This window comes from Budorcas taxicolor, chromosome 4, assembly GCF_023091745.1.
Source record: "Budorcas taxicolor isolate Tak-1 chromosome 4, Takin1.1, whole genome shotgun sequence".
Taxonomy (NCBI): Eukaryota; Metazoa; Chordata; class Mammalia; order Artiodactyla; family Bovidae; genus Budorcas; species Budorcas taxicolor.
Window position 1 is genome coordinate 98,038,434 of NC_068913.1, and position 24,436 is coordinate 98,062,869.

A 24,436-nucleotide genomic window follows, 5' to 3' on the forward strand; every position below is an offset into this window, starting at 1 on the left:
CCCCGGTCAGGTGTGACCTGTTATGGCCAGCCTGGCTGACCTCGGGGGACACTTCAAGGCGAGGCTCTGCCCACAGCCTGCCCCACAATGGATGTCTGTGTGCACTTGGCCTGCCCGGGGTCCTGGAGGTATCCTCAGCCCCCACTCACAGAGATGGGCCTCGCTCTGATCCCCATCAGGGGACTGGCTTCCACAGGTGAGAGAGTCAGCCCCGATCAGCCTCTGACCACCCTCTGACCAAGAGCACACATTTATTTGCAAGTCAACCGACTTAGGTTTACGATGCCGCCGTGGCCAGGAAACATCTTTTTTTTCCCCCAAGAGAAAATAACTTTCTGTTCTGTTATGTGCAGTGAATTCTCAATATTTATATCATGGACACCATATACCCACCAGCTCAGACAATAGCAAAAAAAAAAAGAAAAAAATTTCTTCTAAAGGGTCTACTTGGTCTGGCCAGCAAGTAAAAAGATCCTCTGGCCCCTGGTAGGAAGTTGAAGGGGTGGGAACCTTCCAGAATATTGAAGGATGTCCCCTCTCCTTTCCACTGAGATGGGCTTAGTAGAGACAAGACCTAAAGCACTCCCAGTTCCTTCACTTCCTTATTTACCCTCAACAGTGCTTATTTAACCATCAGAGCAAGCAAAGCAGGTCAACAGACATTGCACTGTGTGACTTGCATATGGGAATGTCTTTGGTATTTAGAGTCCACTTTGCCAGCAAATCGAACTCGTTGAATCCTCATGAAGAATGAAGTCATCTGAGCAACCAGCAGAAACATCTTTTCCTGAAGTCCCTGCTCTAAAGCTCGTGGACTCTCCCCCACCCCCACCCCCACCCCCACCCCCCCCCCCCCCCCCGCTTGGCTTATACGGAGGCTTATCAGACACAATTTCAGCAAGTTTGGTTATCTAATTTCCCAGCTCACTGAAAGCTGGAAGCCACAGCTCAGCGAGGAGGAAGGGTGCTGATGTGGACCAGGACTCCTGGCAGCATCTGGAAGTGATGAGTGACAAGGTGCTCTAGAGGAAGAGCTGGGAAGGCTGCAATGACCAGACACAACATGCCTGCACTTCCCAGCATCCTCCCCAGGTGTCCATGAGCCCAGTCCACTACGTGAGTAGAAATCACAAGAAGGCCAAGGCAGCAAGAAAACATTCAGTTGTGTTCAACATAGCCTTCGCAGAAAGGCAGGAGGCTAGGAAATATAATTCTTCAAGCTGTGAAGACAAAGGTTAAGTTAATCTGTTCATTTGACATAGAAGGCAGTGACCCCAGTGCGTGGTGGGATGCCTCCATCACTCTTGCCGCATGCCATGGCGTTTCACCAACATATGCTTTCTCTTCCAGCCCCTAGCCATGTGACTGCTCCACACACACCCCCAGCCCACACACACTCTGCTCCCTGCCTCTCCCCCTCCACACTCTCACCCTCCAGCCCCACCACCTGTTCCACAAAGATGCACAATCTGAAGAGAGAAAAACAGTGGCTGGAATGGGCTGTCACACCATAGGACAGGATAACAGGTACAGTCTCGAGACCTGCAGAGAGCATTTCCCCTTGACCATCAAGCTCATACCCACAAACACAGCAAAGAGAAAAGCAGGCATCGAAACTCGGTCTCAGATAAGGCACTGCCGCTCCATCCATCTGGACCACATGATGTCCAGAAAATTCCAGGGGAAGCCTAATTAAAACAAGCAGGATCTCCGCATGGCATCATCAGTATTTCCCAGGAGAAAGACTCAAGTATGATTATCGGCCAACAGAAAACGAGACCTACTGCCGTGAGTTTTAGAAAGGCTTTTGATCCAAGGAAGAAGGGCACTCTGGGGGACCAGCACCAGCCCACTGAGAGCCCAAGACGAGGCAGGTGACAGAGTACTGCATAGATGGGGACGTGAAACACAGCAGATGGGCCAAGGTCACCCAGAACCGCTGAAGCCAGCAAGCCTCATTCTGGAGAACGAGGAGAAAAGCTCATGTCCCCGGATCACAGGGTTCCACTCCACCTGAAGGCACTTCTGCGCTCCCACAGCATCCATGGTTTCCTCGTCCCGCGATCTGGCTCTCAGCCCCACCAGCAATTCCAGCAGGTACTATATACTTTCCTCCCTCTGTTCCCTGAGTGGATTCCAGATGGATGCACCACCCAGAAGGGCTGAAGAGGGAGGAACAGGCACATCCCTTGCCCCTGTCCATCCTTCCCAACCATCCATGCCTAATAAAGGTCTTGCCTTAGGGCATAAGCCCAAGTTAGACAGAGCACACCATTTAGACTAGGAGCCTGGAGACGCACACCTCTCAGGAGCACACCAGCCCGTGGAAGAGGTGGATCCACACTCTCACCCAGTGTGAGTCCCACAACAGTCCTCCATGTGAAGGCAGAGAAGGGACAAGAATACCACTGTGGACCTCAAAACAGCAAGACACCTCCATAGCGCAAACCTGTATCACTCACCAACCAGGCCCAGGGTAGTAAGAGAACACAAGCCAACATCTGTCCCACTGGGGACAGGCTGTCCGCACAATCACCGAAATGACTACCCCTTGTCCTACCTTCTTCAGCTTGCCACTTTTGGTGCCCACGAAGGCCAGAGAGTGATTCTTGTAGACGTAAGCGATGACAGAAGTCATGCGGTCCCTGTCCTCTGTGAAGACGGGGATGCCACGCACCATCTCCGACACGCCCAGGGGGGCGTTCATATCCAGGCCACAGAAGTTGTCATCAATGGTTAAGAGCTGAAAAGGAAGAGGGAGAGGAATTAGAAGCTAGCAGCTGGGCAACTCGCACTGAGTCAGGGAACTCTGGAGCTAGGAGAATCCTTAGAGATGAATCACCTGGTATAAATCACTGCTTTATCACATGAAAAACTCAGCTCTGGAGAAACTAGGAAGCCTGTCAACAGTCATCTAGGTAGACTGCAGAAAGTCACATGCAGAAAGCCACAGATCCCTGGAGTCTTCTTTCTACCACACTCTGCAGCCTCTCTGCCCCACCTCCGGCTGCTCCAGGTACCATCTTGACAGCCCATCATCACCATGACCTGGGAAAGCACTGGGCCACCACTCACGAGCATGGGACCCAGACATCCCTGATAGGGAGTGAGTGGGGCAAGGTCTCCATATCTACACACTTACTGTCGAGCAGACACAGAGATCAGGACACAAAGGTGTGGAACAGAGAAATAGGAATGTTAATACATGTACGCCAACACCGTGGCAGAGTCGTGTATGGACAATTGGTTGGGGAAAGGAGGAAAGGGAGGAGCGGAAAGTTTGTGGATGAATTCAGTCGGGCCACAAGTGCCTCCCTACGTCCCATCCCAGCCTCCTTCTTTCACAGCATAATGAAGAAGGGCAGCCCTGACACTCTCATACTCTCACCAGCGTTTCCCAAATTGCCTTCCATGGAACACAAGTCCCATAAGATTTTCTACCATAAACGGGTTTCTTGGGCAAGTGATTTTGGGCAATGTCCTGAGACCCAGTACATTCTAACATCATGTAAGACATTCCTAATTGTTACCAAAAAATGTCTGAAAAGTCTTTTTAGGGAGAAATAGCTTTAAAATTCTCTCAGCATTTTTTTCCAAACAATTTATTTCCTAAACCATTTTTTCACAGGAACACTTTTTAGCATCCCTTAAAGAGGACATTCCCGTGATTCCCAGGAACCCTGTGGGACACAGGGACCCAACTCTGGCTTCTGATTCCAGGACAATTTCAGGAGTCAGGAACCAACAAGTAAAGCCATTTCTGCATCCTACCCTACCCCCATTGTTTTAGCTGAGTGTCTCCCTGTTTCATTGCAGCCTCCCGATCCCCATGTAAGCAGAGGGTCACAGCTAGGGAGTCCCCCTAGGGAGTGGCGAAGACCCTGACAATGGCTGCTGAGGGGCCTCCAGTGCCCCGCACTGAGCAGCTTGGGGGTTGGCACTGACCTCCCTGAGGCTCTAAGATCCTACGCTGGATTTCTCCCTTTTTCTCAGAAGAACTGTCTCTCCTAAAAGTCATTCCATCTCTCTTTGCTTTGATTTTCCACTCTATAAAGATGAAGGAGACAAACTCCACTTTTGATGGGTGTCCATAAAGCCTATAGAGCTCATGCCTGTAAACGCCTTTGGACTTTTCAGAGAAAGCAGGGAAATAAAATACAAGGTGTCATTTTTTAAAGGCTCCAATCCAGCCAAAGGAAGAGGCTTCTGGAGAACCAGCAGGCAGGCTCTTGCCAGCAGAGCCACATCAAAGTGGCCAACTCCGAGCTTTCCAGGGATGCAGGGGCCCTCATCTCCCTCCCAACAGTGGGGGGCAGGGGTGGCAGGCAATGTCTGTGTGCCGAGCATCTCGACCTCCCTCTTATCGTGGTGGGGGCAGCCAGGGCAGGGGGGAGCACGTACAGCCACGTGCAGTGCAGACGTCCACCCCACATCCTGTTCTGGCCTCTCTCGCATCGACTAATCCAACAGCCCAGACCAAACACAACCCCTACCTCGCTCGGTCGTGTCTGACTCTTTGCGACCCCATGGACTGTAGCCCACCAGGCTTCTCTGTCCATAGAAAGAATACTGGAGTGGGTTGCCATTGCCTTCTCCAGGGGATCTTCCCGACCCAGGGATCAAACCCAGGTCTCCTGCATCACAGGTGTATTCTTTATTGTCTGAGCCACCAGGGAAGCCTCTACTACCTCCACTCCCTCCAAAAACAACTGCAGGAGTCAAAGGCAAGAGGAAGCTTTCAAGGTCCAGTCTGACCTTTATGGTTTTTTCCTAAAATGAGGAATTGGGGAAAAGAGAGACAGCTAGGGTGGAGAGTAGAAGAGATGGAGAGGAAACAGGAAGGAAAAAAACCCAGATAAAGGACAGACAATGTCTTCTCCCTGATGGGCATAACCATGGTGACTGCCAAGCATTCAGAGGGCAGCTTAGGGATCTTCATGGCCTTGCACATTCCTGCCTCTGGTCCTGTCCTCCCCCTGGACTTTCTCAGCCCTAAACTGTGCTGCCGGGATGTCTGCCTTTAGCCAAAGGATCTCACCCACTACTACCATTTTCCAAGTAGATAAGGCTGAAGGACTGTCCACTCTCCACAAGGGGAAACTGAGGCAGGGAACAAGGCCATCCATGTTTCCCACCACACCTGGTACAAACACACACTGCCTTGACTTGACACGACTCAGGCTGTTCAGCCCCTAGGACTGCAATTCTGAGTTTTAAGTAACCAGATAACTTTCTTCTTCACTGGGCAGAACACGAGATGAAAACCATCCATCTACAAAAACAAAAGTGTGCATTCAGCCAATGGCTGCGTTAAATCCTTGCTTGCTCAGAGGCAGAAAGTCAGGGACCCACAAGCGTTTACCATGGCGGCATCTTGCACCGCAAAAGCCCTGGTGAGGAATGTTTTCATCGGTGGGGGACAGTGAGAACAGCTCAGCCTGGTGTCCTGGCAGCCAGGACTCTACCAGTTTCAGCTCAGGTCAGCTCCCTGCGAGACCCACACAGGAGGCAGATCCGGGGCTCCTCACCTAGACCTGCAGGTAACGCCCCCAAATTGCTGACCTCATGGTATTGCCATCAGGCTTGAATGAAGCAAAGGCCACAACTGGGGCTCCTACCGTGGCCCTAGGATTCCGGAGACATGATAGCTCCCCACTCAGACTCCCCTGTGTCTTGGTTTCTCCCTCTGAGTGGGGCCCTAGGTGAAAAAAGGGTGATGGAGACCCTGGACCAGGAGCCTGAACCAGACACCAGCCTGGGGGTGCATGGATGCTGAGGTCCCCAACTGTGGCACAGGGTGGGGGCGGGGTCTTACTCTTCACTTCCTCCAGCTGGGGTTGATAAGGGAAGGATTTTTAACAGTGAAGGGGTGGGAGAAAACACAAGACTTGGGTTCACACAGCAGCTGAGCAGCTTCCCAAGCATACACCTTGGCACAGCCTCCTCCCACTCTCTGGGCCTACCATTCCTTGACAGTAAAATATCAAGATGGGCTCATCCTGAGACCAAGGTGACACAACAGGTGTGAAGGCACTGGCGAAACTGGAGAGCCCTCAAGGTAGTGTCTCTTCGGGTTCATTTTTCTGATGGAAATCCTGCTCGGAACAGCCTTGGGCGGGGGGTGGGAAGGTGCAGTAGGGAGTGGCCCTTGCATGCTCCCGGCCAGAACATAGCTCTCTGAGGACACCACCCTGAGAGTCTGAGCCAAAGCATCAGAGTAATTGCAGCATGGGAGGAGAGGAGAGCAGAGGGAGGGTCCCACAGGGCCTGCAGACCCTAGGGGGCTAGGGTGTAGGGAGCAGATGCCACGACCCGTGGAAGGGAAGCCTAATTGGTGAACACCTTTGACAAATGAAGGCTGGAGCAGATTCCTGAGCACCCTGGGCAACAGGGGAGGAGAGTGTGTGCTCCTCCAGCCCTGGCCGAGCTCTCCCCTGGGCTCCATTAACAGCAAGATTAGAGCTGGAGCCAGAGGAGCCAGGAAGGGGCTGGGCTCCGTGGTAATCAGGAGCCGGGCGCGCCTGCAGGCCCTCTCTCCTGCCAGTCCACAAATACCCACGAATGAGCTCTGGCCACCTCTCCAGTGCTTATTCATTAGACAGCAGCTTCATTCTTACCAGGGAAAGAGATTAGGGTCTGCTGCACGGGAATGTATGCGGTGGGCACCCCTGTGAACAGACCCCAAAGCCTCGGACAGGGCCATAGCCTCTGGGGTCCCTTCTGGCCCATTATGAAGATACCAGATCTGCTTTGCACAGATGTCCTCATGGGGTGCCTGACTTGTAAAGTGAGACTGGTGATCCACTGGATTCCAGGGGCTGGCCATGAGCTCAAGGATGGCACCGTATTTTAGGCATGTTTGTACCCTTTGCTCTGTTCCTGGTTCATAATAGGTTAAGACATATATATTAAATGGAAAATGCATGGAGGAATTGATGAATGACTAAATAAAGACCTGAGTCTCAAAATAGCTAACACTATTTTGGAACTAGAGCCAGAAAGCCTAGGTTAGAATCCCAGCTCCACCGCTTAGTGCTGTGTGACCTGGGGCAAGTTATTTAACTTCTCTGTGCCCCAGGTTTTCATGGGTAGTATAGGGATAATAATAATAGCATATACTTTCCCAGTACTGTAGAGAGGATTCAATGGCTAATTCATGTAGAACAACGTCTGGCCGTTAGTAAGTGCTAAGAGAGTGTTGGGCTTCCCAGGTGGCTCGGTGGTAAAGAATCCACCTGCCAAAGCAAGAAACCTGAGTTCAATTCCCGGGTTGAGAAGATCCCCTGGAGAAGGAAATGGCAACCCAGTCCAGTATTCTTGCCTGAAAAATCACATGGACAGAGGAGCCTGGTGAGCTACAACCCATGGGGTCTCGAAAGAGTAGGGTACAACTCAGCAGCTAAACAGCAACAACAAACCAGAGAGCGGTTAGCCCTAGTTACTGTTGGTTACCCCTGTGTGTGTGTGAAAGTCGCTCAGATGTGTCCGACTCTTTGTGACCCCATGGACTATACAGTTCATGGAAATCTCCAAGCCAGAACACTGAAGTGGGTATCCTTTCCCTTCTCCAGGGGATCTTCCCAACCCAGGGACTGAATCCAGGTCTTCCACAGACAATTCAGATAACCTTCGTGAGTCTTAGAATCTTTGCGGAAATTCATGATACCTGTCTCAGAGAGGTGTGATCAAGATTAAAGGCACTAAGGTTATCAAGATGAAAGAGCAAAGGTGGTTCTTCCTAAAGATCTATCAGGCCAGTGAGGCTGATTAAGGAGAAATAGTCTTAGGTCCAGAAGAGTTAGGGCTGGGTGTGTGTGTCAGTCCCTCAGTCACGTCCGACTTTTTGAGATCTGAGAGAATCTTGCCCGGAGAATCCCATGGACTGTAGCCCGCCAGGCTCCTCTGTCCATGGAATTCTCCAGGCAAGAATACTGGAGTGGGGTGCCATTCCCTGCTCCAGGGGATCTTCCCAACCCAGGGATCAAACCAGGGTCTTCTGCATCGCAGGCAGATTCTTTACCAGCTGAGCCACCAGGGAAGCCCTGGTTAGAGTTAGGGCCGCTCCTTGGAAATGCAAATTCTGGTCACCCCCACCCCAGATCTACTGGATCAGAAACTCTGGAGCTGAGGCTCAGAGATCTGTATCTTAACCCCTTCCCAGATGATTTAGTAAGAAGCACCATCCCAGGTCACCACGGGGGTCTCTTCCTGGCTGAGGGTGCCTCAGACTAGGCCCAGGAGAGAACGCCATGTGACAAGCAAAACCACCAGAGCAGGACCCACTAGACCTGGAGGCAGAGGGGCCCCGTGGCAGCCTCCCCAAGCCGAGCAGCAGTGGTGGAGGTGGCGTGGGGAGCCAGAGCTGACACTCCGAATTACAATCTAATAGCTTACCGCGCTTACCTCGCACTCAGCGGCAAAGGTTACCGTGCAATTACGTGTCGCTACATACAAATGACAGAGCAGTTACGGTTACTTTACCAATTACAGGGAAATTGCTCCCACTCTGCAGAGAGACTGGCACTCTGAAAAGCTCTATCATCTCCACAGAAAGGGGATTTTAAGTGCTGCCAGCATCCTTCCTGCTCAGTCTCCCCAGGCTGGAGGGCAGAGCTGCAGAGCAGCCACCCAAGGACCCCAGCGGTTTCTGATGGTCTCTGCAGAGACCCTCTGAGAAGGGCTGAAGAAGGAGCAGACCTGGGAGACAGTGGGCATCACCCTCCGGCCCCTGCCCCACCATCACCCTCATAACCTGGGCCAATCCATCCTGAAGCCCTCCAGTGACGAGGCCTTGGGTGGGGACCTGATTCTGAAATCACTCTTCGTCCTGGCTAGCATGGCCCCCGGCCTGGTTCCAGATGCATCCCTCTTGCCGGGTGGAGCTGTTTTAGCCCTGCCCTTAGTCACCCCACCTTTGCAGAAACCCCAGATCGAGTCCTTATTATGGAAAGATCAGAACTAGACCAGAGCTCAGTGGTCCAAAAGCAGTGCTAATGAGATAAAGGTCACCAGGTCCATGCCCCTGTGGGCCAATTAGCTCAGCTCTGGGACCTGGTCTCTTCCATAGCCATAGGCTGCCCCTTTCACCCCAGATGTCCGCTGTTTACAAATATCCCAGACGGATCCAAAGGAGGCTGACCAGGTGAGCCTGCGGAGATGGGCGAATCCTCCACCTGGGGATACAGCTGCCAACCGCTCTGAGCTGGCAGTCGCCGTCTCTGAACCCAGGAAGGAAAAATACAAAGTCGACCTGGTCCTCCCATTGCTCATGGTAGCTCCTGGCCCAGCGGAGAGAGGAATCCTTCCATCTGGGAGCAAACTCATTCTCTAGCTCTCTCTGAAGGCAAAAGTAGCATCCACCCTCAAGCCGCCTAGTCCTGAGCACCCCGCACCCACCCCCAAAGCTAGGAGGCTGGACCATTATGGGAAAGAAGGCATCCGAGACCTTCCCAAGCTCACACACCGCGGGGCCTTCAGTTGGGCCTTTTTCCATCCAACTTTTGGTCTCTTAGGCTACTGGAACTCTCCGTTGCCACTAGAGGACACTGAGGCACCAGATGAAGACGACAGTATTTACTGTTCCTCACTGATTACCTTGCTTAAGAGTGTTTAGGAGGCTCTACTAGGCACCAAGCAGCAGGGGAGGACCTAACAATAGAAAGATGGCTTGGAGGACCTGCAGACCAGGTCCATGACTAGGCAAGGCCATGTATGCCCAGCTTCAGTTGTGCACCGGGGCTGGAGGGCCAGAGGGTGGGACCATGACTGCTGAGGGGGCAGTAAGGTTTCAAGGAAGAGGCAACACTGGGGGTCACTTGAGGGTTCCCCATCCAGGACAGGGCATGGCCATGCTTTCACACATTGTGCAATTTCAGAGGAAAATGACCCCAGAGCTTAGAACTGAACAGCCCCATTTTACAGCAGAGAAAAATGGAGTCTTAGAGAGTGAACTGACCTCTCATGTTCTATCAAGGTACTGAGAAATAGATACCAGAACCCCAAATTCCAAGTCCGAAGGGGAAAAAAGTGGTATTACATAGAGGCTTCCTCTAGGGTACTGGAGGGTGGCCCCAAAAGGACCAGGATCAGAGAACAGGTCTCTCAACATGCCAGGATGAGAGAGACTGCTGGAGGGACAGGCCTGACTTCTTTTGCTACTATCCAGGAAAAGCCTTCTGCCCTTCTGTGATCTCTGGGAGAAATTGAACCTCCTGTCTGGAGGAGGCCCTTGGCCAGTCATCAGAGTGGGCTTCCTCCTTTCCTGGGCCAACCTGTCCCTAAGGAGAGGGAAAGCTGAAGTTTAGAAAAGAAACACAAGTTAGGAGAAAAACAGGTGCCTGTTGATGTGGAAGAGTAAAGGTCTTTAGATTTTTCATGCTCAGCAGCCCCAAACATGTACCCATTAATTAATTACACTTACACTTTTACACACACACACACACACACACACACACACACTGGGAGCTGACCAGAGTAGAGCTCCACAGGAAACAGGGAATAGGTGGATTACACATGTGGGATTCCTTTATAAAGGGAGATATTGATCAGGTAAGTACAGCAGCTCATGTCTAAAGACAGACTCTAGCTGTATATCTCTGCAGTGCAGGAAGGTAATGATCCCCGCTTACTGGGGCCAGATCTCAAACAGAACCGCTGACCCCACGGCATTCATAGATGTGCCAGGCTCTGATGCCCGCAGTGTATCTATCCCTGGAGACGACTGTGTGCCCTCTGACAGCAGGCTGGGGGGGAAGCAGGGAGAGTCCTCAGGGAGGCAGGAACCTCATGGGGAGGCTCTGGTTGGCTTAAGGTTACTCTCATCAGAAAGCTTGTTTCTCCATAAAATATTCCCATGTGCCTTGAGTACTCATTTCTAAAACAAAGCAAGAGATCCAAAAACTCAGACAATATCACCCTACGATTGTTTACTGTTTTTCATAAACTTTGCTCTTTTTCATAATTTCTAACCCTCTCCGAAGCTCTGCCCAGGGCTCAGGCCGATCCCAGGCAGTCAGACTCACTTCAGAGCCGGAGAAACCCCAGTAGAGGCAAAGGTTGGCCCCACACCTCAGACGTGAGCCCAGATGTCAAGAAAAGAGCATGAAGGAGAGGAGACGTTTCCAGCTAGATCCTCCCTGTGGTCAACTTCCTGTGCCCCTCTGGTTTTTGTAAGGCAGAAGGGAATGGCTCCACGTTGGCACATGGCACTAGCGTCACCTCACTTACAAAGTTAGTGGATAGAAGGAAAAAAGACAACTCACGGGGTTGTTCTGCCTCATCCACTTAGTTACTAACACATTATCTCAGAATGGCTCTTTATTGTGTCTTTTTCAATGAGATTGAAGGAGAAATGAATGTGCAGAGAAAGAAAGAGGAAGCCAGCAAACCGCAGTCACAGTAACCTGGTTAGACCAACACGTTAGTGAAGGGGCTTTGTGAAAAGTGTCTTGGGGTTGGAAAAAGAACCCAGTGAATCACACCAAGATTCCCAATGAGCTACGCGCCCTGCTTCTAAGCATCTCACAGAGATGGATACCAGAATACGGGTCATCTAAGTGGCCATTCACTCATCATGATAACAAGTTATCTTTCTAATAGGCAACTAATGCCACTAATTTGAGCTGCTTTCCCAAGAGAGGGACACTAAGCCCACTCCGGGCTGTAACCAATGGCAAGCTGCAGCAATGCACCCCTCCTAGGAATTGCTGAGCATGGCAGGCAAAGAGCAGCTCCAAGTCGGGAACCCCAGGGATCAAACCCCTGACCTTCTCCTCATTAGCTCAGCTGCTGAGAGCCCCAGGGTCCTCCCTCTGGGTAAGCAGAGAGGGCCATGGCACCATGACCAGAGATTCAGGCTGGCCAAACAAGAGAAACGGATAAGTCTCCACTAGTCCAATTCTGCAGGTAACCTCAATGACGGGTTCAGTGCAGAAGCCAAAGCTGGACCCCCGGGAAAGACCAAAGGCGGCCTTGGAATGACACCAAGCAAAACCCACAGGTGCTGTCCCTTTCTTTGGGTACCTTAAGCTTCAGAGGTCCCAGCGGCTGCCTGCCAAGGACCAAGAGCCACCTCCCCATCCCCCAGCCCATCAGTTCCATTTCCCCACTGCTCTCCCTGTCTCCTGCAGACAACCTGAGCCGCCACCGGAACTGTAATTGGAGTGGGGCACACCACAATGATTAAGTTTGCGTGTTTTCTGGCCGGCGCTGGGAAGCAGTGACCCCGCTCGCCAGGCTGAATTACGGGGGAGGTCATTCCCTTGTTAGGAGGAATAAATTTTATTAGCCCCAGTCTCGTTGCCATGCATCTTCCCCCTCTTCGCTCCTCGGGCCCGAGTGTGGGTCTGGATAATGTTGCCGGCAGGCAGGATAAATCAGCCGAACAAATCCCATTATATTTTGGAACACTGACAGAGACACAGTAATGACACCAAGACTGGGAAAAGATGCAGGCTTTCTTCTCCCCCCGCTGATGCCATTTCATATATGCGGACAGCATGCGGGGCCCAATTCACTAGGAAAAATAAAAAAAATATGTAAATTGAGGGACTGAATGGAGAACTCCGTGAGTTGTCTTTTTTCCTTCTTTCCACTAACTTTGTAAATGAGGTGATGCCAGTGCCATGTGCCAACGTGGAGCCATTCCCTTCTGCCTTACAAAAACCAGAGGGGCACAGGAAGGTGACCACAGGGAGGATCTAGCTGGAAACATCTCCTCTCCTTCAAAGGCTTTGACTTTGTATTCACATCACGTGCTGGATGGCAGGGAAGGTGGGTGGGCACGCTCCAGGTCTGGGATTCCGAACATAACATCTGGGTCTGGCACAGCCCAAATTTCTCAAAAGCAGACATCGGTGGCGAAAAAAAAAAACAAAAACACGTTAAGTATGAAAGCACAGCAATATTATTAAATCCCTTTCTATCTCCTCAGGTGGTTACGGTAACCAAAGGAGAGTATAAGGATGATGCCATGAGCTATTTCAGTGTTCTACAAACATAAGGTGCTCTGTGTCTATCATCACTTATGAATGTCTCTGTATTTCTCTTTCCCTAGAAGTCTCAGCACACTTTATTAAGGGATATGGTTTTATTGCCTCCTTCTAAAAGATGAAGTGTATGATTCAAAGCAAAAGGGAAACCACTCACCAGCTCAGTGACCTCTCATGAGATGGACCTGGCTGAGACTCAAAGACCCAAGCCCGCAGGCCAGCATCCTGGCCAAGACGCCACACTGAGAGGATGATAGGAGTTGAAGGGAAGGCAGACCTGGATGGATAAGTTGGGCTGGTCTGTGTGCTGACCGAATAAGAGGCTCAGTTGCTGATTTGGGCTGGGCCATTGCACACCGTCTAAGGGGGTGTGTGCACAAGTGTGTGTGTACACGGGTGTGGGTACATGGCTGTACTTGCAGTGTGAGCTGCTGTGTGTGGTGTGGGGGTGTGGGGGAGGATCCATCACAGAAACGGGGAGCCTCAGGGATGCCTTGCACAGAGTATGAGTGTAAGTGAGAGAGTGAAGCACAGCAGAGAGAGCGACAGAGAGAAAAGACAGGGTGGGACATCCAAGCAGAGAGGATGTGTGTGCACGTGTGGGTGTGTACCGGGGTGCACGCCTCTGTGCGGGGCTTCATGAAGTCAGGGTCAGAATCTCAGCGTGAAGACATGGCAAGGCTGCCCCATGCCCTAATCCCCTGCTCGGCAAACCCCGCCCTGTGGCCACGGCAGCTGTCTGTGTTAACATCTGCAGGCCTGATTCCTGGATCTCATCACCCTCCCTGCTGGCCCCATGGGCTCCAGAGTGGTTCCTGGTAAGTCACACCCAGCCTAGGAGGCCAGCTTCAAGCCCCTTCCTCTCACCAGGTCCAGCTCATCACCAGGAGCTTGGCCACCATCAGGGACCCAAAGCCCTGCATGCACTTGGCCGGGGTGTAACTTTTATTGCAAATGCTTTCTCCCAAAGAGAAAGAGGTAGGTGTCCTCTTCACCTGAATACCTCGGACAGGAGCCTTCTCAAGGGAAGGGGAAAAGCTTGAATCTATAATGACTGGAGTTATGACCCGGCAGCCCCCAATGCTAAACCAGAAGGGGTCATGGGGCTGTGAGGGGTGAGGGCTTGCACTGACGGAGGTTTGTGATGTGTGCTGTCAGGGGGACTAGAGTGTGGCGTATGGGCTGGGTCCCAGTGTGTGTGTGTGTGTGTGTGTGTGTGTGTGTGAGTGAGTCTCGAATGTAGTAGAGCTGAGGAAGGAGGGATGGGGGTGGGCAGGCAGGAGTAGGAGATCATGGTCTAAGGGAGGACTTTGGCTGAGCAGAAAGAGAAAGCCTTGCTTTGCGCCATAAACAACAGGATACACCCATCTAGTCAGAGCCACACTTCCTGCTGACAGGAAAAGAAAACAGCCCGAGCAGATGGGCACAATCCCGCCCCCAGAGCCTGGGGTGGCTGCCTGGCCGTTCCGGATACGGACTCGTGGAGTGTCAGGATCCCCGGCGCCAGACCTCACTGAGTGACCATCCAGGCCAGGCAGGGAGGCCAGCCCGCATCCAGGCAGTGACCCTGTCCCCTCCCAGGGCTGCCCTGCGAGAGCAGTGGACATGAGTCAGTGTGACGGCTCACACCAGCGGGTTCTCCTCCACTGCCGATGTGAAGCGAAGCTTGGGGTTAAAAATGAAAAGCTCGGTCCGAGTGCCTCTGTGAGTCTGAGAAGTACTGGCAAGTAAACTCCAAAGTTGAGAAGATGCCTGGTCTGGCAACGGCTCTCAATCAGGGGCTAGGGATTTCCTGGTTCTGCAGTGGCTGCAGAGTCCCGTAGGCACATAGGGCTCTACAGTCCAGCAAAGCAAGTGCCCAGCACCACCAATCATCCCCCTGCCCCAGGTCCCACTATGGCCCTATCGAGAAACACCAGTGGGAAGAGCCCCAGGCTGAGAATTAGGATGTATAGAAGGTTCTGGTCCACCAATTACATGACCTTCAGTGAAGCCCTTGACTTTTCTGATCCTCCATTTCCTCGACTAGATGGGATGTCTGCCTTCCCTATTATCCTACAGAACTGCTGGGAGGAGAAGAGGAGGTGATGAAGCCCTTTATACGTTGTCAGGCCCCACAAGGACTCTTCAGTGGGATTGGCCGGCGGCTCAGAGGCCAACACGCTCTGCTTAGAGGCTAGACAGGGGCGAGGTGGGGATTCTGGTCACAGTTTCTGCCCCATGGACCAATGTCTTCTATTGGAAGGTCACTCAAAGTTCAGGTCTTGGAGGTGGAGATTAAGCTGCCGAGTTCTGGTGGCTCAGACAGTAAAGAATCTGCCTGCGATGCAGGAGACCCAGGTTCAGTCCCTGGGTTCAGAAGTCCCCTGGAGTGGGCATGGCAACCCCTTCCAGCATTCTTGCCTGTAGAATTCCATGGATAGAGGAGCCTGGCAGGCTATAGTCCAGGGGGTCACAAAGAGTTGGACACTGACGTTTTCTGCCCCATCCAGCCTTCTCAGCATTAAAGCTGATGCTGCCTGACTCCTACACCCACTTCTCAACTGGTTCCAGACTTAGGGAAGACTTAAGTGGCGTGAGTGATGGTCACTCCCAGGGCCACAGCCCTTGTTCCCATCACAGAGGCTATAATGACCTGCTTGGAGGCATCTCTCTTCTGGACTCCTAGGCTCCTAGAGACTGATGTCATTTCATGATTCTTGGAATCAGCCAGGAGGGAGTACATTGCCAAGGCCCTAATAAAAATTTCATCCATTCATTAACTCATTTGTAGGCAGCAGGGCTAGTGTTCTGTAGGTGACCCCGGAAGGCTGAAGAAAGGGTGAGGAGGTGTAGATCGCCATGCCTGGGGGGGCACTAGGATGTCCGGCTTCTCTACCCACGAAGAACACAAGGTCTCGGAGCCCAACAGCACACTCTCCAGCCTGGTGGTCTCACTCCAGGTCAGAATTCTTGGGGCTCCCAGAAAGGGACTGAGAGCTGTTACCTTGGCCTGCTCAGATCATGGGACATGACAAAAGCCTCAGGCTATAATCTCCTCACCCCAACTGCAGAAAGAAGAAGGTTTGGGGAGACCAGGCAGTAGCCCTTAAAGGGACCAAAGATAGAGACCATCTCAGTGCTGAGTAGCAGAAACACAGAAATTACACCGCCATCCTTAACCCTCACCCCGCATGCTCACCAGCAAACGGTGTTAGGCTGATCTACAGTCTCCCAAATCCTAAGACACACTAGGAGGAGGCCTGGTCGATCCCTCTAGGACCCATCCTCTGCCCAGGCCCTCCTGAGGTCCTTAGAGCAATTTTCAGACACCAGCCCGTTTGTTCTTGGATACCTCTTTCCATCCAGGCTGGAGAAAAAAAAACCAGGACCCAAGAAGGAATGGGCCAGAGGCAAAGGCAGAAGTTTCTTCGCCCCTCCCCAACCCTGCCCTTCCCAAGCACCAGCAAATGCCCGGGCTGCTTCCCCGGCCTCTACACTTGATGCCCATTCTGGGATTTGCATGTGCAAGATGCACTGACACTCACTGGGCCACAATCCCATGAGGAAGCCACTTCTCACCGACAGGCCCTTATCCATGATGGGGGCTCAACCAGACTTCCCTGGTTCTCCATGAGTGAAGACAACAGGTTGCTCCCTACAGATCCAGACTCCAGGTTCCCAGCCCAAAGTTTGTCCTCTCACCTGGTCACCAGGCTGTGGGCCACCGCGTGTCTCCACTGACGCCCCACACATGCAGGCCCTCGGACCTCATCTTCCCTGAGTACAGCTGAATACAGCAGGGACCTGGGGAGGAGGTGGGGCCTCAGGTTCATACTGCTTCCTGCTCAGAGTCCTGGAGGCATGAGTTCAGGGGAAGAAATGTGAATCCCAGGAAACGGAAGAGACCAGAAAAGCCTGAAGAGCACCATGGGACAAGTATTCTAGCTCAAAGAATTAGGACAACAAGAGTGCATTAAAAACAATGGGCAAAAGGGATGGGCTTCCAGTTATAAAATAAATTAGTCCTGGGGTATAATTAGAGCATGGTGATACAGTTAATGATACTGTGATGTATGGGCTTCCCAGGTGGTGCTAATGGTAAAGAACCTGCCTGCCAATTCAGGAGACAAAAGAGATACGGGTTCAATCCCTGGGTTGGGAAGATCCCCCGGAGGAGGGAATGGCAATCTACCCCAGTATTCTTGCTATGGACAGGGGAGCCTGGTGGGCTACAGTCCATGGGGTTGCAAAGAGTCATACACAACTGAAGCAACTTAGCATGTACACACTGTGTTGTATATTTGAGAGTTGCTAAAAAGGGAGTACAAACTGTGGAAAATTCTTCAAGGAATGAGAATATCAGACCACCTGACCTGCCTCCTGAGAAATCTGTATGCAGGTCAAGAAGCAACAATTAGAACTGGACATGGAACAACAGACTGGTTCCAAATAGGGAAAAGAGTACATCTACGTTGTATATTGTCACCCTGCTTATTTAACTTATATGCAGAGTACATCATGAGAAATGCTGGGCTGGAGGAAGCACAAGCTGGAATCAAGATTGCCAGGAGAAAGAGCAATAACCTCAGATACCCAGATGACACCACCCTTATGGCAGAAAGCAAAGAAGAACTAAAGAACCTCTTGATGAAAGTGAAAGAGGAGAGTGAAAAGGTTGGCTTAAAACTCAACATTCAGAAAACTAAGATCCTGGCATCTGGTCCCATCATTTCATGGCAAATAGATGGGGAAACAGTGGAAACAGTGAGAGACTATTTGGAGGGGGGCGGGGGGGGGCTCCCAAATCACTGCAGATGGTGCTGCAGCCATGAAATTAAAAGACAGTTGCTCTTGGAAGAAAAGTTATGACCAACCTAGACAGCTTATTAAAAAACAGAGACATTACTTTGCCAATGAAGATCCATCTAATCAAAGCTATGGTTTTTCCAGTAGTCATGTGTGGATATGAGAGTTGGACTATAAAGAAAGCTAAGCGCTGAAGAATTGATGGTTTTGAACTGTGGTGTTGGAGAACTCTTGAGAGTCCCTTGGACTAGATCCAACCTGTCAATACTAAAGGAAATCAATCCTGAATATTCATTGGAAGGACTGGCTGAAGCTGAAACTCCAATACTTTGGCCACCTGATACAAAGAACTCACTCACTGGAAAAGACCTTGATGCTGGGAAAAATTGAAGGTGGGAGGAGAAGGGGAGGACAGAGGATGAGATGGTTGGATGGCATCACTGACTCAATGGACATGAGTTTGAGTGAACTCTGGGAGTTGATGATGGACAGGGAGGCCTGGCATGCTGCAGTCCATGGGGTCGCAAAGAGTTGGACATGACTGAGTGACTGAACTGAACAGAGTAGATGGTTTGTTTTTTGTTTTTTAGTATAATTGCTTTACAACGTTGTGTTAGTTTCTGCTGTACTATATGAATCAGCTAAATGTATACATATATCCCCTCCCTCTTGAGCCTCCCTCCCACGCCCCCCATCCCACCCCTCATCACAGAGCACTGAGCTGAGCTCCCTATGCTTTGCAGCAGCTTCCTACTAGCTACCTATTTTATACATGGCAGTGTATATATGTCAGTGCTACAAGAGAATAGATCTTGCAAGTCCTGATCATAAGAAAATATGTAACTATGTACGGTGATGGATTGTTAACTAGACTCTTGCAGTGATCATTTTGCAGTATATACAAATATTGAACCATTATGCTGTACATCTGAAACTAATGTCATGTTACATGTCAATTTCATCTCAATTTTAAAATGAACCACTTTGTAAGCTCTTTGAGCTGTAACTATGACAAAACCTACAAGGGACTCCAATCCTACAAAACATAAGTCCTAAAGTCAGCTTCCTGTGCCCTACACACCCCTCCTCCACTTTCCTGCTTGAAATGTCACAGGACAGAGGTCATCTGAGATTGTGTTCCCCTTCTCAGGCCTCACTCAAGGGAATCCCAGACTCGAGGCAAAACAAAACAAAATTCTAGAATTTGTCCCATCCCCATCCCTCATTGCCTCAAGGTAAGAATGCAAAAGGGAAAGGAATGCAATGGTCTTGAGAATGAAGAGTGCGGGGGAAAAGCTGGGTTTTCGAACAGTGTGCCCGAGAGGGCTCCTCAACAGGAATGCTCAGGAGCCTGGCCTGGCTGATGGCGGGTGAAACCTGTGTGGTCTGGGCTGAGGCCAAAAGAAGCGTAGCCTAGCCCCAGAGCAAAGTAACTCGAGCATCGGCTGAATCAAAAGAAACTGATACTGTGCATTAAAAGCCAGTGTGGCCTTTTAGACTGGCTGGGGAGTCAGCCTCCAGCCCTGTGTGGAGTTTCTGGCCTCCTCCTTTCTGCTCTCAACCCTGAACTTGCCTCAAACTTGAAAAGGCTAATTAAAGCCCAAAGAAAAATCAAAAGCTTGTTATCTGGCTCCATTAGTCCCAGTACTGGCATTAGCCGGTCTTGCAAAGCTGCCTTTCCTCTGTTCTCTCCAAGGCCGCCAGGCGGATGTTAGGACCTACAGCTCTGCGGACTCCCCATGATGAACTCTGCTTTTTGTGCTGTGGCAGGGAGCAAGGGCGAGACAAATGCTTGCCTGTGGGCAGTCAGGCTGATCCCCGCTGCTGATTTTACTCCCAAAAGCATCGCCCCAAAAGACAGGCTAGCAGCAAGTTTTCTGCAGCAAAAATAGCCAACCCCTCTAATCTCAAAAGAACTAGCTGTTAAGTAAGCACACAGCATAAACTTACTATTTTCTAACACAAGGAGCATGTGTGTGAGCTCATGGGGGTATTTCTTGTGTACATGCATATGCATGTGTATAGAGATGTGTGTGGGTGTGTGTGCAAGTGTGGTGGTGAGAGGCAAGGGTTTTCTCCTCAAATGCAGTCTCTGCCATGCACACACAAAGTATGGGACTTAGGGCAACTCACTCAAGTTGTTGGGCCTCAGAACAAAGATATAGATTGGGAGATCTCTGAGCACCTTCCCATGGAAACACTCTTAGGGCATCTCCCCCAGGGACATGCATCTGAGTGTGTAATAAACATACACACAGCACAGCATCTGGCCTGTCATTCATTGCCTTCATATGGGAGCAGTCCTCAGCCCAGGAAGTCCATAAACCCATCTTATAGATTCTTGAGTGGATCACCTACTGCCCAAACCAAAGTCTCTAGGGCTCAGCAGATACAAGGGAGTTCCCTCCATTCCCTGGCCTCAAGTCCCCTCAATGTGTTGCTTCCTTCTCTGGCTCATGGTGCCTTTTCAATTCCCTTTGTGACACTAGGGGTGTCTCCTGGCTTTCCAGGACCTCCAAGAAAAAATGACATCTTATAATTTCAACCACTGGAAAACTCATCACTAGAAAACAGCCTGAGCCTAAATGCTAGGGCACCAAGGACAAACTTTGGGTGGCAAGTGAGTTCCTTCTTTCTCTTCCTCTCCCCTGCTGTCACCCCAAATCCCAATACCCCAAGGAATGACCTCACCACATGCTGGGGGTGGGGTGCCAGTGCCCTCTGAGGGCTGCTTGGCAAGCAGCCACACTTTATGAACAAAACTTGCACTTCTTAAATCAGTCCAATACCCTCTCCTAATATGGGATTCCATCAAAGTTTGACTAGGAGTCAAGAACTACATCCACATAAATGCATGTTTCTACCTGATGAGTGAACTGACTTCTCTTCTCCTACACTAATATTATGGGATAGATTTTCTCAAACAAGGTTCATAACTTTTCAAATGGACAATAAATAGGAAAAAGGGAAAGGAGAGTGACCCAGAGCATAGAAGATGCCAATAGCTGAACCTTCCAAGTCACTTGAATAGTGGTTGAGAAAAAACAACCGTGAAGATGAACAGAAGTCAAGCCATAGAAAGGCAGATGCTTCTCGCTTTAGGTCACAAGTGGGTTAGGTTGGGAGAGGCAGGAGTCTGTGTCACCCATTGCACCTGTGGTCACCCAGCGACCGGAGGCCATCTGTCCATCAGGACCCTGGGCAGGCTTCCCAAACCAACCCTCATTCTCCCCTTCCTCCAGTTTCCTTCAGCCATTTTGTCACCCAGCACTGCTCCAAGGCTGCTTCTGGACATTGTGACATATCTCTTCCATGGAACTGTGCACACAGAAGATGCTTAATAAATGCAGTTTTCTAAGCAAGCTCTGTTTTTCAACTATGTTCCCTGGGCCCTCATCCTATTCCTTCTGATCTTATTTTGCCATTTCCTAAAGACACAAGGGGCTAAAAACATACCTCTTCAAAAGTTCTACATCTACTCCAAATGTGAAACGACTGCCTCCCCCTACTCCCAGTAGTGGCTTTACTCTAAGCTCTCCCCCTATCACCCAGTGGTTTCATTCTGCACTCCCAGAAGAGTGACTAGCAGGTGTGGTTGGTGAGAAGGTGGTACACCAGTGCACGAGGTGAGGCGTCCAATGCCAGTGCTCTGGGACAGTCTGGAGGGATATGGGGAGGGAGGTGGGAGGGGGGTTCCAGATGGGGGGACACGTGCATACCTGTGGCTGATTCATGTCTACGTATGGCAAAAAACATCACAATATTGTAAAATAATTATCCTCCAATTAAAACAAATCAAGTAATTAAAAAAAAAAAAAGAAGGTGGCTACACATCTGGTATCACAGCATACATAATGCAGCCTTCAACAATGCCTGGTCCACGCAGAATGTACAGCATGCAATTCCCGCCTATTCTAGCCCCTCCTCTTTCAGCCAATGAGCCAATCAGAACAGAGAAAAGTGCCGATAGCGAAACCTACATTCAGCTCCGGCTCTGACTCTCATAAGCTCAGTGCCAGTGGTCACAGCACGCCTGAGCTGGTGATGATCCGAGTCTAAGCAGCCCCAGAGGTGGGATATACTTGTCTCATCTACAAAACAGGGCAGGTGGTTCACACCCTGTGGAGGCCACAGCCTAGGCCTCCTCACTGTGCCCTCCCAGCCCACGGGTCCTCCCTGGACTCACCGCGCTGCTGCAGGGAATGTCCTTCACCTTGAGCCAGGCCAGGTCCAGCGTGCCCTCGCCCCGGTAGCAGGACTGTAGCCGCTCCTTAATGCGGTCGTTGATCTGCTTCAGGATGAAGATGCATAAGGCCGACTCGTCCAGGGATTTCATCTTCCGCTTCTGGCCTTTGGAGAAGACCGTGAAGAGGAGGTCGTCCTCTGGGCGGACCCTGAGGGTCTGGGCGAGCACGGCCCCGGCTTTGGACAGGTAGGCGGCCTGCAGCAGGCGGTACTCCACCCCGCCGCGCTCACAGCCGATGGGCACCTCCACGTAGGAGTTGAAGGCCGTGTCCTCCTTGCAAAGCCTCACAAGCTTGGACGTATATACCTGCTCCTTTGTGGTGGAGCCCGGGGGAGACACCATCTCAGGCTGGAGGGTCAAAAAGTAGACAAAGTTGCCGCTGCTGAAGCCGTAGACATAGTAGATATCAAAGTCGGGGATGACGGTGAAGGTGTCCGAAGGGATCTTGATCATCGAGGCCACAAACTCGTCATGGAAGACATATGCGAACATGCCGTCTGCCTCCGAGTTCTTGGTCAGTTTCCGGCTGGAGATGGTGGGGAAATACTCCGGCTTCCCATCCACAGCGGTGGCAATGAAGAGCTTGTCATCCAGGTTGTTGTAGGAGACGATCACCCCAAAGACGGAGCCACTCTCGTTGACCCCCGACAGGTAGTGTTCCTTCTTGTGGAAAGGCTCCCCCAGCTTGAAGAGGTCCTCCAGCCTCAGCAGCTTGCAGATGCCCTGGTACAGGCTCCCACAGGCGATTAGCCTGTTCTCCTTGTAGTCTATGAGCAGCATTTTGTTGACATTGTTGGTGGGGGTCAGGGGCTCATTGCATGTCTGGACTATGCGGGGCGGGTAGCACTTGGGGTTGTCCTCGTCCGGCCCCGTCTGGTGGGTCACCAGGACCTTCAGGTCACTGGAGAGCTTGTAGATCCGGTTGACAGCCCCCACGTAAATGTGCCCTGTCCTCTCATCCACCACCAGGTGGTTGAAGCTCTCCGCAGGCTCCCCGCGGAACGTGACGAAAGACCGCTTCTGGGACGGTGGGGGCGACTGCCGGGGGAGCAGAGTGGAGGAGCCCATCCCCACCATCAGGAGATGGGAGAGCAGGCAAGTCCAGTTCCAAGGCATGGCTTTCATTTCAGAGATGCGTCCTTGGGGCACGGGGTGCTGGGCACAGGGCACAGCAGTGTCACGTGAGGAGTGCAGGCTCCCTGTGGGGGAAAGGAAAGAGGTGATGCTGATGACAAAGGCCGAGTCTTCGTTTCACCCCATAGCTTGTCTGGCTGGGCCCTCAAAGCATTCTGCACAAGCCGAAATAGATCTGCAAGGGGGAAAGCTGGGGCTGGTCCCCAGCATATGCGTATGAGTCAGCCCGAGCTAGTGGCGGCAGGCGGGCATGTCAGTAGTAGTGCTAGTAATAATACTAGGGATGGTAGCAACAGTGATAATGGTGGTGGTAATGATGATGATATTGTTGATGTTGATGATAGATAGTCATTGCCCACAGAATGCCTGACTTTGCATCAGTCACTGTCCAGCACCTTCCAGGGACTCTCATTGCATTTGAACAAATCTTTAGTGCTGTGACCCTTCCACCTGGCCCCCTCCCCACCCCTCACACACACACCCAGCTCTGCTCTCTTCCCTCCTCTGTGCCCAGGAGCCCTTACATCTGCAGGTTCCTTGCCCTTGGGCCGAGTTAGGTGCAGCCAAGTGAAGATAATCAGCAGAAACCCAGTGGGAGGGGGAGAGGCTAGGAAGAGGGGAGGTGGGCTGTGTGTACTCGGCCTCCCCATCCCCGGGGTCTGTGAATTGCCTCCTGTCTGCCTCCATTTGGTCCTAGGGGAGATAACAGGCCTCCGTGTTTTTGCCCCTAAACACTGCCCTGCCTCTGAGGAGGCACCTGGTCCGCAGCTCCTCTATTAACCTTTGTGCCAATGACCTGATTTGCATGAAGGATGTTTCCTACTAGGACCCTAACCAGCAGCCTCCGATGTAAATACCTCTGACATTCCCACTTTAGAGCTGAGGGCAGGTGTCCAAGATGCGCAGGTAAAAGCAGTAAAGGTCATCCGACATTCCCGGTGATCCTGTGGCTGAGAATCCACCTGCCAACAACGCAGGGCAGATGGGTTCGATCTCCGGTCCAGGAAGATTCCACGTGCCTCAAAGCAACTAAGCCCCTGCGCCACAACTACTGAAGCTCTTGCACCTAGGGCCCATGCTTCTTCAAGAAGGGAAGCCACTTCAGTGAGTAGCCCATGCACTGCAACTGGGGAGTAGCCCCTGCTCACCAACACTAGAGAAAGCCCATGCACACCAACGAAGGCCCAGCCTAGCCAAAAATAAATAAATTTTTTGAAATGCTATATATGTATAAAACTATACTTGAATAAACTGACTCACTTTTTTTAAAAAAAAAGCA

The 24,436-nt window shown here is 51.3% G+C and overlaps 1 protein-coding gene across 1 annotated transcript in view; it reads right to left on the reverse strand.

Moving 5' to 3' along the window:
- PLXNA4 (plexin A4) overlaps positions 1-23,148 on the reverse strand; it is a 413,701-nt gene extending 390,553 nt beyond the window's left edge. Inside the window, exons 1-2 of the mRNA XM_052638484.1 lie at positions 21,964-23,148; positions 2,561-2,743 (exon numbers count right to left, since the gene is read on the reverse strand). Of these exons, the coding sequence (XP_052494444.1) occupies positions 2,561-2,743; positions 21,964-23,148 (1,368 nt within the window). The remainder of the gene's footprint in view (positions 1-2,560; positions 2,744-21,963) is intronic.
- Between the last annotated feature and the right edge of the window lie 1,288 nt (positions 23,149-24,436).